The sequence below is a fragment of the Bison bison genome, unplaced genomic scaffold, assembly GCF_000754665.1.
Source record: "Bison bison bison isolate TAMUID 2011002044 unplaced genomic scaffold, Bison_UMD1.0 scf7180017864321, whole genome shotgun sequence".
Classification (NCBI taxonomy): Eukaryota; Metazoa; Chordata; class Mammalia; order Artiodactyla; family Bovidae; genus Bison; species Bison bison.
This window is the reverse complement of record NW_011494893.1, coordinates 226,323-241,797: the sequence shown is the minus strand read 5'-3', so window position 1 is coordinate 241,797 and position 15,475 is coordinate 226,323. Positions and strand designations below refer to the sequence as shown.

The 15,475-nt window shown below is 53.7% G+C and overlaps 1 protein-coding gene across 2 annotated transcripts in view; it reads right to left on the bottom strand.

Annotated features, from left to right (window-relative positions):
• Positions 1-236: 236 nt before the first annotated feature.
• Positions 237-15,475, bottom strand: part of IRF4 (interferon regulatory factor 4) — a 15,964-nt gene continuing 725 nt past the window's right edge. Inside the window, exons 2-8 of one of the 2 annotated variants that reach the window (XM_010852992.1) lie at positions 14,537-14,723; positions 13,706-13,794; positions 12,926-13,070; positions 10,858-10,965; positions 8,491-8,844; positions 5,512-5,624; positions 237-3,622 (exon numbers count right to left, since the gene is read on the bottom strand). In XM_010852992.1, the coding sequence (XP_010851294.1) occupies positions 3,479-3,622; positions 5,512-5,624; positions 8,491-8,844; positions 10,858-10,965; positions 12,926-13,070; positions 13,706-13,794; positions 14,537-14,723 (1,140 nt within the window). In that variant the 3' untranslated portion in view covers positions 237-3,478. The remainder of the gene's footprint in view (positions 3,623-5,511; positions 5,625-8,490; positions 8,845-10,857; positions 10,966-12,925; positions 13,071-13,705; positions 13,795-14,536; positions 14,724-15,475) is intronic. The other variant, XM_010852993.1, reaches the window with a different exon arrangement.

The following is a 15,475-nucleotide window of genomic DNA, read 5'->3' as shown; positions in this document are numbered from 1 at the left end:
AGACCCTCATGGTGGTAGGGAGCGAGGCAGGGTGCTGCTTGACACTGGGACGCGTGGCAGGGTGTGTGTTGTTTTTTTTTTTTAAACAAGCTGAACATGTGAGATCTGATTTTTGGGAGGCTCACAGCAACCAGGAAGGAAACAGGCTGCCAAATGCAACAGAAGGAGGAAGTATTTAAAAAGCTATCAAGATGAGGGTTTAATAACACACACAGCCCATAAAAGACTGCTTTTTAAAAAAATCTTTATTAAGATTCTAAAATATCACAAATATAAATCTGCTTTGAAAAGCAATTTACAGCAAAATTCATGACAAGATTATGTACGACTGTCCAAGGACTGTTCAGCCTGGAGCAGTCCCAGGAGGGAGGTTGGGCTGTGGGAGGCCCTCTGCACCTGCAAAGCCCCCTCCCCAAGAGGCCAATGGCGAGTCTGCCCTGGAGGAGGCTGGCCTGTCTCTCCTGTACTTCAGCTGTGCTCCACACACTTGCCTTCTTAAAAGCCGTGAAAAGAGAAACCGGGAATCGGCCCTCACAGTCTTCCACGTCGGGAAACAGGGCTAGACGAGACCACCCCCAACACACTGACACATGTCCAGCTCCGAGTTGGGGCCCGAAAGGTGAGTTGCAAGATGATGCACACGGCAGGATAGACTGTGTGAGCTACGCCAGTGAGCTCCAGCTATTTAGGGAGACAGGTAACAAAGATGCTGAGCTTGTGGAATCTCAGCACCTTCAGAGGAGATTTGCCTGTGGAGAAAGGGGGGTGATGTGACCGCAGGAGAATGGAAGGGCTTACGCTGTGTCTGGATTTTCACGAATAAAATGATTCACAGAAATAAAAGACAGTCACTGGTGCAGGCTTCCCTGGGGATGCAGTTCGGTCACCAGCCTGAGGACACAGCCCATGTCAGACCTGCACCTGTGCTTGCTCGCAGGGACCTGGGAAGAGAGCCTTGTTCACAGCTGAGCCCATAGATGCCTCTCTGCTCATGCTGGGTACAGCTGGACTCAGGTGGTCCCCATGGTCGTGGGCTTGTTGGGCCACGTGGAACAGCTCCTCCGTTGCAAAACAACTGCCTGGCTGGATCTCCGCAAGGTGACTGAGGAGCTTCCGAAGCCATGGTGTGAAGGAGCTCTCCGTGGTGCTTCAAAGACACTGGTGTCTGCCCGCACTGTGCCCAAACCTCAGGAACAAGAAACAAGCCAGGGGTGCCCCCGAGACCTTCCCCGCAGACCTAAAACTCTTCCAAATAACAAGGGCCTAAACTCGACAGCATCCTCCACTAACAGCAGGCTAGACTGAACTGCTGAGCCCACGTCGGGGTCCCTCACCCAGACTGCTTCCTGGTTCATCTGCTGCCCCACGCTGTGGGTCCCCCAGACCACAGAAAGCCACCACACACATGCGCTGTGCATGTGGACGGGCTGTGGCCCCAGCCAACAGCATCTGCCAGACATGGAGCTCGAGTCAGAGCAGTTTCATGTTGGAAAAGGAGACGAGGGAGCCGCACGTCTGCTTAGAGGGTGGGGTGCCGGCCACGCAGCAGAGCCACGCAGTGGGCCCGCGGTCTCCTGCCCCCTGGGGGTAATGTACCCCAGATGCTCACATCTATAAGATGCATAAGTCACTGTAGCCCACAGAGTGCAATCTATTGTCAGAAGGGGTTCACTCCGCGTGGCTAATGAACTGCTTAAACTGCTCTGAGGGCCTCAAGGTGGGCTTGGCAGAAGTGCCCCAGAGCAGATGAATCTGCACGTGTGGGGGCACGAAGGACCCCTGAGATTTTTTAAGTTTGTGTGTTTCTGTAGAAAAGTAAAATCTGTTGGAAGAATCAAATTCTTCTTGTGGGTACCTCTAAGGAGGAGAATTTGGATTGGCAAAGGGTTTTGCCTTTTTATACTGTCTAACATTTCCGTAGTTAATATGTATTATTTTATCCCTAAAAACGCCTGCCAAAAAAAAAAAAGAAAAAGAAGAAATGACATTTCCAGGCCTCACTGCTTACTAAGCTGGATAAAAGCGACAATCTGTCTAATGCAAGTTTGCTGAATGACTTAAAGACACAGACTAGGATAAGAGAATGTTGGTTCGAACACCGAGCCTAGAAGTCATGGCAATTACTTCCTGCTGCTGCTGCATCGCTTCAGTCATGTCTGACTCTGTGCGACCCCATAGACGGCAGCCCACCAGGCTTCCTGTCCCTGGGATTCTCCAGGTAAGAACACTGGAGTGGGTTGCCATTTCCTTCTCCAATGCATGAAAGTGAAAAGTGAAAGTGAAGTCGCTCAGTTGTGCCCAACTCTATCAACCCTGTGGATTGCAGCCCACCAGGCTCCTCCGTCCATGGGATTTTCTAGGCAAAAGTACTGCAGTGGGGTGCCATTGCCTTCTCCAATTACTTCCTAGCAGGACAAAAATAAGCTGCTACACCATGGTCCAAATATCAGTACTTTTCCAAAAGGAACAATGAATAAGTGGTCAGGTTCACTTAAGCAAGTAGATATCTTAGTAATTCTATAAAAAGCTGTGTTTGGAAAAAGCCCAATAATTTTAAGGCCCTGTCAAACTGCCACTGGCATGAGGAAGCGTATAATATACAAAATAAGCAAAAACAGCTCCCTGGGCCTGCAGTTGCTCAATCTGCAGAGCCCCGTCCTGCCCTCGCTCGGGGCCTCCCCCAGGCCAGGCGAGGGCTCCTCCTCGTAGTGTTGCCACGGTAGCCGGTCTCCTAACAAACAGGACAAGAGGGGAAACGCTCACCAGGCTGCAGAAGCACATCTTGGGCTGTTGATCTGTCAATCTTTCTCTTTTTGCTATAGCAATAATTTCTATAGCATTAGAGATAAAAAGACAAACAAAAATATCTTAACCAGTCAGTACGAAGTGACAAAACACGGTGCTCAGGGTGGCCCTAATGCTTTTGGCTTGAGAAACACCACAGGGTCACACCAGCTGCGTTCTGGGCCTGGGGGTGCGGGGATTGCAGACAGGAGGTGGCGGGCCACCCAGGTGGGGACCCCCGGAGCCGAGTCTGTCCTGCCGTCAGCGTCCCGAGGCACGTCAGCCACAGCGGCTGGGGGCCCTCCTCCTCTGGGCAGAACGGCCTCACATGTAGATTCTACTTCCCTGAGAAACAGGCTGGCACTTGGGCGCCTCCGTGCCATCCTAGTGGTCAGCGACGAAGCACAGGTTTCTCGGTCTTCATGAAAGAAAGAGTTCACATCAGACTGAAGACTGCAAGTCAGTAAATGTAAACCACATGACGATGAGTTTTCACATTGTCATCAGGGTCCACAGAAGACCCTGAAAAGCATTCTTTCTTCTGGAAAAAGCTCATGTGTCAGGTTGATTTTCTACCAATGTTCTCCTCAGGAGGAAGTCCCCGTTCCCACATTTCACAGAGAAAGAGCAGGGGCCCAGCCAGCCGCTCTCCTCGCGCGTATTCACGCGCGCGCCGTCTCTGGCCCCGGGGCTCTCACTCCTGGATGGAGGAGTGGCGGGGGGGCCTGTGGAAGTCCTCCGGGCCGCCGACGTGCTCGGGCAGGTCGTAGCCCCTGAGGAAGTGTCCGCTGTTTTGCTGAGCAAAATAATACAGCTGTCTGGCCAACAGAGGCTCAACCTGCAGTGAAGATTGAACAAGACATCATGGCCATCTGGCAATAACCCTCCACACCTAAGGACACGGTCACACGTACAGTCAGGTGCTGCGACCGTGAAGACGTGTCACGTGAGGAGCCTTCTGGAGGACACACCGACCTACAAACAGGATCTACTGAATTCTACGCTTCAGGTGAACGGAAAGGTAATAATGCTGTTTGTAAACCAACTGCCGCTTGAAATTTACACTAAACTAGAACTAAATGAAGCACATTGGTAAAATGACCACATTAAGGGTGGATTCACGGTGCGTGCGTGCTCAGTCACAGCCGTTGCGTCCAACTCTTTGCAACCCTATGTTCTGTAGCTAGCCAGGCTCCTCTGTCCATGGGGTTCTCCAGGCAAGAACACCAGAGTGGGTTGCCAAGCCGTCCTCCAGCGGATCTCCCTGACCCAGGGATCAAACCTGAGTCTCGTTAAAGTTTAAGGTAATCCGGTAAGTTAGACCAATGGACTTAATTTTCCACATCCGCCGTTTAACAGGGATGGTGGAAAAAGAGAAGTTAACTGACCCCAGATGCCTCTAGTCTCAGTACGAGGGTGGAGCACATTCACCGAAGAGTATTCAGTGCTCAGCTTCTTCTGAATCACAGTAAGAAACGAAGCACATTCGTCCTGGCAGGTGTGCGAGTCCACATACAGTGGCTCGAGCATAACTCATCTGAAGCCACTAAAGCAAATCCAACTCATGGTAAGAGGAGCAAGGCTCCTGGGTGCACCCAGGGTGCCGGCCGACTCAGGCCAGCGCGTGCCAGCCCCGAGACTCAGACGCAGGGCTCACCACCGTCTTCTGAGGTGTTGTGTGCCCGCGCCGAGGTCATCCAGGCCTTGGACAGTTGTTAACAAGACGCCGTTATCATATCAGTAACTGTTGGCCAGTGAGAGTTCACGAGAAAACTCCAAAGGTTTATGGGGACTACATTTCTGCTGGTTGGTCAGTTGTTTTTTGATTTTATGACCAAGAAGCAGGGGTTGTGTGGATACATATACATGTATGGCCAAGCCCCTTTGCTGTCCACCTGAGACTATCACAACATTGTTAGTTGGCTATACTCTAAAATAAAACTAAAAGTTTTTTTAAATTTTAATTAAAATCTTTCTTAAAAGACGTGACCTGAATTCTATTATTGTTTGGTGTGACTTTCCCTGCTGCTATTTGTCACCTGGGCCTGTTAATAACTTTCACAGGTCACAACCACACAGACGCTTCAATTTCAAATTTGAAAATCCCAAGTACTCAAAACTCTGCTTTCTGTGGCCAATCAATGCTACATGTTATTTCTCTAAACCTTCCTCTTTCCTTTTCTGTGAAAGGTGTTTACTCGGTGCAGGTGAGCCCACGCTAGACTCTGCTGGAAAGCGTGACCTGGCCTGAGCTGCCCAAAGGCCATAAGAGATTCCGCTCCACCAAACACACACAGCCCTCAGCTCCTGACAATTAAATAAATTCTAATAACCAGAAATAAAAGAGGATGGGGGCCTTTTGGAGGGGGCTTACACAATACTCAAGTCAGGGGGAAAGCTTCCCCTTAAGGGAAGATCAGCTAGAAGGCATTTTTAAAGTAACATTAAATGTCAAGAATTTTAAAGGGCAACTTTTAGCCCCATCCTTTTAAATCCCTATGAAATGGGAATATGACTATTTCCTTGGAAAACAAAACAGATGGGACGGGTACAGTACAGGCCAGAGGTCACCCCCGGTGGTGATGGGCAGGTGTCCAGGGCGGGGAGGCTCTGCTCGCCGGACACCCTCCCTCCCAACCCGCCCAGGGTCCGGAGCGCTTATTTCCCATCTGAACTCCTCTAAGTGGGGCCCTGCCCTGATTCACGCGAAGGTAACCGGACACTCACGTGGGCAGTGATGAGCTTGCGCTGCCTCTGAGGATCTGGGAACTCCTCCCCGAAGCACAGAGTCACCTGGAACCTTGGCAGTGGCCGGCCGTGGTGCGCGAACGCCTGCAGCTCTGCAGACCAAGGAAGAGGTTCAGAGACCCACACGCTGGACACGGGGCGGGGATGGGAGCCCACGCAGATGTGGAGGCCAGACAGCAGTGAGGGCGGGACCAGAGGCGGGGTGCACATGAGTGTTCCCACGGGTCTCCCCCTGCGCATCGCCTTCACCTCTAGGGGGCTGCACCCCAAGAGGGGGTGCTCGTTTTGCAGCTTTGGACCCACAAGGAGGCAAAGGTCTTAGAAGGAGTAGGGGAGCCCGAAAAGGAAATGGAGCTATGTTGAGCCAAAAGAATCGTTTACACAGAGGAGAATCTACTTTTTCCAAAAAATCAGAAGTTTCTGATTTGACCCAGAACCTCCAAGCCACAGTCTGTGATGCCCACGACCTCCGACACCGCAGAGTGCAGGATGTTATCTTGGAGACCCAGTGACTCTGAGCTGCTTCCCTCAGAAGGGAGGGTGGGATGAGGCCCCGGCCCCGGGCCACACCGGCCCACGTTCACCAGCGCCCTGGCCCCACCCCCAGAGCACATGTCAGTCCGCAGAGGAGAGGCTCACATGGGCGCGGCCGTGTGTGCACAGCCGTGGTGGCCTTATCAGATGTGCGCGCGGGCTGCGGGGCTGTCCCCAGGAGGTTGCAGATCCTGAATGGGTAGATATCAAAGATTTCCACTGTTCTCTTCAACCGAAGAAGTTTCTAGCTAACTCAGTGGACCATTGACTTCCTGCTTTTTTTTTCTTCCAGAATTCAAATCAAACCTAACTGACTTCAGCAGAACATGTGCCAGGCTTCCACACTGCGAGGGGGCGGGGGTGACACCCACGCCTCTGCGTTGGCTCAGTTCTCTGAAACAGTTGGCTGAGAGGCCTGGAGGCTCGAGAAGGTTCGCGGGAATCCCTGACTGGAGGGGCCTGTCTGCACAGCTGCAGCTTTTAGTTCACAGTTTCCTCCTCGAACCTCAGAAAACACTTCAGACAGAGGTTGCACCAGCACAGAGCACAGCCCTGGGTCACAGGGAAAGAGCAAAACCGAAGCAGCTCCTGGTCGGAGACAACATGAGGGATGCACAGCCCCACATGAGGACATGAGGGACACACAGCCCCCCATGAGGGACACACAGCCCCCCATGAGGACATGAGGGAGCACACAGGCCCCCATGAGGGAGCACACAGCCCCCCATGAGGACAAGAGGGAGCACACAGCCCCCCATGAGGACATGAGGGAGCACACAGCCCCCCATGAGGACATGAGGGAGCACACAGCCCCCCATGAGGACAAGAGGGAGCACACAGCCCCCCATGAGGGAGCACACAGCCCCCCATGAGGACATGAGGGGACACACAGCCCCCCATGAGGACATGAGGGGAAACACAGCCCCCCATGAGGGAGCACACAGCCCCCCATGAGGACATGAGGGAGCACACAGCCCCCCATGAGGGAGCACACAGCCCCCCATGAGGACATGAGGGAGCACACAGCCCCCCATGAGGGAGCACACAGCCCCCCATGAGGACAAGAGGGAGCATACAGCCCCCCATGAGGACATGAGGGGACACACAGCCCGTCATGAGGGGGCGTATAGCCCCCCATGAAGAAGCACACAGCCCCACATGATGGGGCCCATAGTCCCAGAGGCTGACAGCCATGTCCAACAGAGCTCCCTTCCTACAGCTGCGGGGCCAGAGACACCCCAAGAAGTGAGGACCCCTTCTCCAGGATGAAGCCCCTCCCACCCACAGTGAACCTTCTGAATCCAAGACCTGTTACCTCGAAGAGACCCAGAGCCAGGCTCTTTCAGACTTGGCCACAGACCTCAGACTCCCGGCTCCTCCTCGAGCCCCGCGGCAGGCGGTCCACACGCTGGGCCCAGGGTGGACAGCCCCATGTGTCGCGAGGCCTGGGGGTTGCTGCCAGGGACCAGAGGCTAGCTCTCCCTCCTCCTCCCGGTTTGCCTCTGGGGGAGGGTGAGTCACCAGGGACATGTTTGCTTGGGCAACGAAAGAGAATCTAGAGCAGCCTCAGCAAATGTGAGCCACGAACCCTGGAGCTGAGCATGGTCTCTGCTGGCAGACTGCAGGGGCTGTGCTCCAGGTGAGCTGAATCAAGAAGCAGCTTTGGGGAAGGGGAGGCCCAGGAAAGCCCAGACACAGGCTGTTTCTGAAGGAGGCGCTTATACAAAAAGAGCTAAGGATGAGGGAGAACCAGCTCTCTGCCCAGAAGAGGCCTGATGATGGGGGCAGCCGAATGGGCACAGGACGGACTCCCCCACAAGGTGGCCCAGGACTCACAAAAGCCCAGACCCGATTTAGCTGCCACGAAATCAATACTAGGAAAACAAAACCTGGTGACTTTGGAAAATGTGATTTGAAATCTAGAAACAACTCATAATTTCCCCTCTGCAAAATCAGTTCAGCACACTCACCGGGGTCCCACCTGCTGGGAGACATCTGCTGAGGGTGACACATCTCACAACCATGAGCGTTGGCGACACAGCTCTACCTTAAACTTTTCTAGGAACCGTAAAAGAGCTGAAACACCAGCAGATATGCTTGCTGAGACCACTTGTGCCAGTAAAACAGGAGCCTTATTGGCCGGTGAGGAGTAGGTACATCCTAAAATTTTAAGACCTCAGCCTGAACCACAGCCCCGGGACAACCTCCCACTGTCCCCAGGCCCCCGCAGATGGGGTGACAGGTGAACCAACAGGAGACCTACTCCGGAGTCGGGCCTGGTGGGTGCAGGGCCGCAGAGAAGGAAGCCCTGCTGAGGGACCTGCTGCCATGACCCTCGCGGGGGCACACCAACCATCAGCAGCTCCACACTCCCAGGCCCAGCTCGCACAGGCGCCCCATTCCGGCCAAGCCTCTCCACCTCACCTGACAGGAACTGCTGCGTGTCAAACAGCTTGCAGGTCTGGTCTCTCTCCAGCTTGTTGGGCCGGTCGCTGCATATCGCCAGGGGCCCGTCCCAGTAGATTCTGCTCTGGCACAGTCTCTTGGCATAAAGCCCATCGGGGGCCATCCAGAGGACCACGCCCCTCTCCAGGTGGCTCAGCAGCTTCTCGATGTTCTTCCTCTGGCTGTTGTCCTCTGGGTAGGGAAACAGGACCTGGTCCAGGCTGCTGGCGTCGTAGGTGTGGCCGTGGGAGATCCGGCAGCCCTCGGGGCTGGATGTGGTCAGCTCCTTGACCAGGACTTCCCGGTAGTAGAGGCAGATGTGGAGCCGGCAGTCTGCAAGCACAGCGCTGACGGTCAGTGCGGGCTCCGAGCCTGGGGCTGATACTCAGCAGGGGGCCAGGCGACTGCCCGAAAAGAGCATCCTTGGTGGGACGCCTGTACCAAGGAGTCTGGGGGGAGACACTGCAAGGCCTATGACCCTCTCTGAGCCTGAGCCCGCCCGATGGTGGAGGACTTCTGCATCAGTCTGTGACGCTCTCTAACCCAGCATTTTTCCAAATGTGTGGGACACAGAATCCGGGGGAGAGCTCAGTAGTGGTGATGACAGCATTCATGTCTAACGCACCACGTCACACGCCACCAAACAGAGGTCGTTTTAAGCCTGGCCGTCAGTTTTGACTTTGGAAGAAGTACCCTACCTTAAATAATTCTTATTAGCAAAAAAGTACAATGGTCTTTCAGAAAAAAGGCAAATATGTCCACAAATCCAAAACTACACTAAAAACATCAGTATGATGTCATTTAGGAAAAGAAAATCACACACATAGAAACACACTGAAGTCTGGGGAAGGACAAGCCTCGATGACTGGTGAGCTCTGAGTGGCGGGACTGTTTTTATTTCACATTTTTGCTTTGCTGATTTTTACCTTATTTTCCCACTGTGCATATTCTACTCTTGTTATAAAATTACCTCGTGGAGGAAACAGCCCAAGCGTAAAGGCAGCTGAGACGCACCTTGCTCTCTGTTTGAGTCTGAGGATGGCTCTAGAGTCGTGCTTTCTCCAAAACTAAACAATATGAGCTCATTTCTGAAATATTGCTGATTTTAGAATCCTCTCTAAAATCTGACCAATGGCCTGAAAGGACCAACCTGGTTTGCCGAGGGCCCCAGACCTGAAATACGAGGGGCAACCGTGTGGGGCTCAAGCCTGAGTGGGTGGCCGACCTTGGATAAACGGCTAGGATGGTAAGCTGTACTGAGCGCAGCCAAAGAAACCCACGAAAGCCTCTCATTCCTCAAGGGTAGGTTTTGAGACTCAGACGATCCACATTACTGCCTCCAGCCGCCTCTGCCAGTCCTGCCGCTGTGAACCCCAAGGAGTGGGTGTTGGCTACCCAGGGTTTCATTTCGCTGAACGTCATCCGAAATCACGAGGTCACAGGGATATAAATAGCTGTTTATTTCCTACTTTCTAGGCACACACTCAAGTCTTAGGTGCTTAAGGAAAGGGTTTGAAAGTTTCTAAAAACAACACAGGCCTTTCTGCTCAGACACCTCCGCTCCCTCCACCATCCAGGAGCATCTGAGAAAGGCAGCAAGCCTTCTTCAGAACCTCAGAACCAGAAAGAGCCCATCGGCCAGCCCAGCTCTCCCGGGAGCAAGGGAGGGCCCCAGCTGTGCTCTCTTGAAACCTGGAGAATCCAGCTTGTTTCCTGTCACTGATTTTCAAAAAGGGCAGGGAGCAGGGTGAGAATTCCAAAGCATAAGCTACTCATTTTTAACAACGCAAGTCTCATTTTAAAACAATCAAAACATTATCTAAAAGATAAATATACATATATCACACCTGCTTAGTACAGCTCAAGGTGTTTTCCATAAAACAGGTGAGATGGCTGAGATCCAGGCCTCTTTTAGAGATGAAACTCTAAAGACCAGATCTGATCTGGATTTGTTTGTTAGACACACCACACTCAGAGGAAGAGCAAGATGCTGGTTGCGAAGGCACTGTACGTGATGGGGAGAAAGAACCCAGAGCTAGCATCCTGGGAAGCCCACAGGCCACCTGTCTGCAGCTAAGCCTGCAAGGACGATGAGGAGCCCTGCTGTGTGGTATGAGAAGCTGCTGAAGGGTGGGGGGCCCTTGGCAAATGGAACTGGGGCAACTGCACATTCCTGGAGAGCTGACACGGCTCAGATCCACCTGGAGAAGTGGGCCAGCCTGGGAAGCTGGCCCCGGATGCTAACTCTTCTACCCACTCCAGACCCCAGCTGCGCTCACGGACCCCTCAAATCCACCCAAAGTGAGAGGACCCTCGCAGACGCCGCCTCCGGGGGGCCCCACTCACCTGAGAGGGCCAAGGCTTCGGCAGACCTTATGCTTGGCTCTATGGGGATCCCGGGGGCCTGGGACTCAGGCGGGGCACAAGCATAAAAGGTTCCTGTGACCTGGCAACCTGCATTTGCAAATAAAAATCAGATGCCGTCTAACAGAGTCCCTCGGACACAGAGGGAAGTTGCCTCTGCCTGAGGGTGGCCCGTCAGCCCCGGGGGTGCACCAGGCTGGGAGGGAAGGGCCTGGGCCCTCTAGTGCGACACTGCCCACCCACACACACCCCTCCCGAGAGGCGAGGAGGCTGAGGTCCTACTGAAAAACCGAGGCTGAAGAAGGACGGAGCCTTTTCGTAGCCGTAGCCGGAAGGAACCTTGGCGTTGCCTCTGCAATCTTCCTCCCTCTCTCCCTTCCTTCCTTCCCTGCTTTTTTGTCATTAACCCCTCCAGCGCCTCACAGTCACCTGTGTGTGTGTGAGTCTGCTGAGAATGTTTGAGACCTACTGTCCTGGTCACTTTCCAGGCCACAGGGCAGTGTTCACCGTGCACGCCAGGCTCAACCCCCAGGTGTCACTCGTCTCCTGGCTGGAAGGCTGTGCCCTGTCCCTGCACAGCTGATGGGCAGGGTGACTGAGTCCAGAGGCTGTGCGATTCACCCCATGTGCACAGCGAGCTCACCGCAGAGCTGAGCCCAGGTTTCTACATGAGTTCCAACCTCCAAAACCCTACACGTTGCTAGGCCCGGTTCATTAGTTGCTGCTCCTGGGTTCAGGAGGAAAGGGAACCACGTCTCCAGCCGGCACAGCAGCTGTATTGCGTGAGGTTAACAGAGAGTGTGTGCCAGAACCTCAGTTGGCTGGCGCATCATGTAAGGTCACTTATGTGTCAAGATTTGTCCACCAGCCTGCCCTCTGCACCCGGGTCACTAGTTCAGCGGAGCTGATGCACCAGACCCGGGTCTGAGCTGCATAAACCTGTCCAGCATCAGCTGACTCTCCCACCACAATATGGAAAACCGACTTTTGCTTCAAATCACTCCTAAAAAGCTAATAAAACCAAGTTTTGTGATTAAAAAAAAAATATGTCACTCAAAACCAATCTTAAATCATAGGCTACTTCTTCAATTCCATAAGCCAAGAGTGAGCTGGACATGACTGGGAAAAGGAGCCGATACTACCAGAACACTCAAAAGATCTAGGTGTTGACGGGTCTCAGGATTGCTGTGTAAACAACTAACTCACAGGTCCTGACGGCTTCTGCTCTGATGCCCTGGACACACTGCGTGGAATTTTCTCTGCACTTAGCAGACGAGTGCTTCTGAGACGGGCCTCGTTCTGAGGGTGGGGGAAGGCCTCCAGGGGCCACGGCGTCCAGTCCAAGAGCAGCACCTGCCAGGCCCTCTTCTGCGGAGACCTTCTGTGTTTCCTTCACAGGATTTACACGGCCCTTTCCTACTATCACCTCTAATCCCAGGAACGAATGCCTGGACACACCGCTGTTTAAGAGAAATCCTCTGGGTCCCTGCGGGCTGACCTGGGTGCAGGAGGGCTGGGCCACAGCTGTGGGATGCCAGCTTTACAGATGTGTAGACAGAGACAGTCAGGATTAAAGGACGGTCCAGCCTTCTCTGGGAACACTAACAAAATCAACTACTTCTTGCCCAAGATTAAAAATAAAATTTAAGATTGTTCAAGGAGGGAGAAACATGTTAGCTTACTAAACATAAAGTCGGCCAGTCTGAATTCTGATGTTCCCTGTCCTGTGTAGCTGGGCTCTGGGGTCAGGGGACCTGGAAGTGGTCCCCAGCCCTCAGTCTCACTGGGCAGCTGTGGGCATACTGCTTACATTCTCTGAAAAGCAGGGCAGCTTCCTGGGGCCTGGCGTGACCCCTGGTTCCATGACGCAGCCCCGAGTCTGTCCAGGCACCCGGTGGGCTGGGCACCGTGGACCTGGAGTCCTCTGGGACACGTGCCCTCCTTTACCGCATGCAGGGCCCTCCCTGGCAGCTCTGAGCAGGGAGAGAGCCACGCGACTGCCCTGAGGTCAGGCCAGGAGGGGCCCTCTGGCCACAGGCCCTGCCCTTACCATTTTCACAGGCTGGGCCTTGCCAGTGGTGGCCGCGGGGTCCGAAGGTCACGGGACACTGATACGGGATCTCTGCGTGCGGCTGGTCTGGGACGAACTCCCTCCAGCCCCGGTCATGGGGCGGGATCATGTAGTTGTGAACCTGCTGGAGGAATCAGAGGAGGGCTGGGGTGGAGAGCGGCCAGCTCAGGGTCAGCCTGGGGGAGCCCTCCAGACTCCTCGGGGACCGCTTGTGTGGCGGGCAGCCAAATCCTCTTATTATCAGAAAAGCTGTGGTGGAAACTCGCCACGAAGAATCAAAAGCACAAATGAGACAGTGCTGTAAAGCGACGCTTTATGTGAGGCTTTATGTGACGCTTCATCATATGGCTAAACCAAGAGCCCTGCTGGGGGTTCTGCCTCCCTTCCAGCAAAGTGAATAAAACAGAGCTGGAATTCACATCGAAAAGTCTGACGGGGTCAGCTGCCCTGTGGTTTCACATGATACAGCTCTGCTTCCAAAATCTTTGGCTTCCACAAAAGGTCTGTTTCCCAGAAGATTTCAGAGTCAATGGGGAAATCTAACCAGCAAGCAGATACACCCACCCTCATCTCCCTCTCCTCAAACCAGCAGCACCAGGTAGAGACTGAAACATTCATCCAGTGACCTGGGATGTGGCTTGGCAGTTTGACAAACAGCAAAAACAGAGTTCTGTTTGCTTCTGTTCACAGGTCTCTCCCGCACGTAGGGTCTGGCCCAAGTGCCTCTCGCAGGCCGAGTCTCCCCTGCCCCTCCCATACCTGAGCAGGCAGTGAGGGGTAAGGAGTCGGCATGCTGTACGGGTGGCTCATGGGCATCTGCGGGTCCTCCAGGGTCAGCTGCTTCGCTCCTGAGGGTTTGGGGAAAAGGGAAATGCACAGTGTGAAAAAGGAACTGACAGGACGAAATGCCAAATCTTAGAAAAATACCTGAGAGTCTAATTCCTAGAATGCATAGCACAGTGTTGACAAATAAGGCATTTTTCTGCAATTCCCTTGGGCAATTGTTTGTCTGGGCCATTAAACTGGTTCCTACAAGGTGCCACAAAGCGAGCACAAGCAGAGAAGCCCAAGGACGATGGGCCTCGTGGCACGAGCTCCCCCAGCAGATGTCCATCTAGTGAGGTCACCTGTGGTTTGTTAAACTGGGCCCTGCTCTGGGTCAGAATCTTGGAAAGTGGGAACCTTAGTTTTAACAAGCAGCCCAGTTGACCATGGCAAAGTCTAAATGTTGACACTTCTCTTACTACAAATGGTAACGATGTGTAGATCATGAACCTTCCCTTTCTCAAAATGGCTAATCACGAGAGACAGATGAATAAGTAAAGCTTCAAACAGCTTTCCCATTTTTGGCTTGGAAATCTGGCCCATATCTTGGGAGAACAAACTAGAAAACACACACATATGCACATGCACAGCAGGAGACCAGGAGTCTGAGACATTATCCTGCACTGACACCACGGGAACTTCAACTTGTGACCCAGAGAAGCTGGGAAAACCGCCTGCCAGGCTTGAATGGGAGGCTACAAAAGCGGCAAAACAGGGAACCGTCGGGAGGCACAGGTGCAGGCGGCCCCGGCCCGGGAAGCCCACCTTTCTTGGCTCCCTCGGGGACGATCCGGTACACTTTGTAGGGGTCCGAGATGTCCAGCTGGCTCCGCTCCACCAGCTCCTCGAAGTCGTTGCTCTTGTTCAGAGCACACCGCAGGCGTGTCTTCCAGGTGGGAGGGTCTGGCTTGTCGATGCCTTCTCGAAACTTCCCTTTAAACAGTGCCCAAGCCTGGTGGGAAAGAAGTGGGGAAAAGTTAAAATGCAGGTCTTTCAAAAAAGAATCTGGAAATTGTATTTCTAAAGGAAAGAATGGCGGCAGGGGTTTCAGATCCACAGGAATGTGGGACAGAGACACACACACAATGTGTTTATGAAAGACAGGTAAGATTGAGGACCCGCAAGGCCCACCCACCCACTGGAGCAGTTAGGCTGGAAGCAAGGGCAGAGCTGTGGGCTGAGGGACCACCACATGGCACCTCTGGACGTTAGGGAGCCTGAGGCAAGCCTTACTCTTCGGGCAAGTTCCCTGAGGAAGTCCCCTCCACGCTCTGCCCACAGGTGGTGGGGCTGGGCCTTAAAGCACTGGCCGCTGGGTGAACTGCCCAAGGGGAAAACGGTCAGGACAGGGACACACACACAGGGCAAAGAGAAACCCCCAGAGAGAGGCCCAAAGGAGACCCTGAGAGGGAGAGAGAGGAGAAAGAGGAAGGGAGACACGGAGAAAACTTTCCAGGGAGATACTCGGGAAGAGGGAGTCACACAGAGACAGTGAGGTAGAGGGAGAGACGCGGCCGAAGGACTAGAGAGCCTTTAGGAGAGCGCTGGCCAGAGAGGGGGCCCGAGGGAGGGACAGCGTGGAGAGGGGCGCAGCGCACACGCCTGCCCGCGCGCAAGGAAGAGAACAGTCGATCCGCGGAGGCGAGGAGGTATCCAAAGTTCCAGAAAGAGGGCCCCAGGGAAAGACAGGCGCAGCCTTGGCCC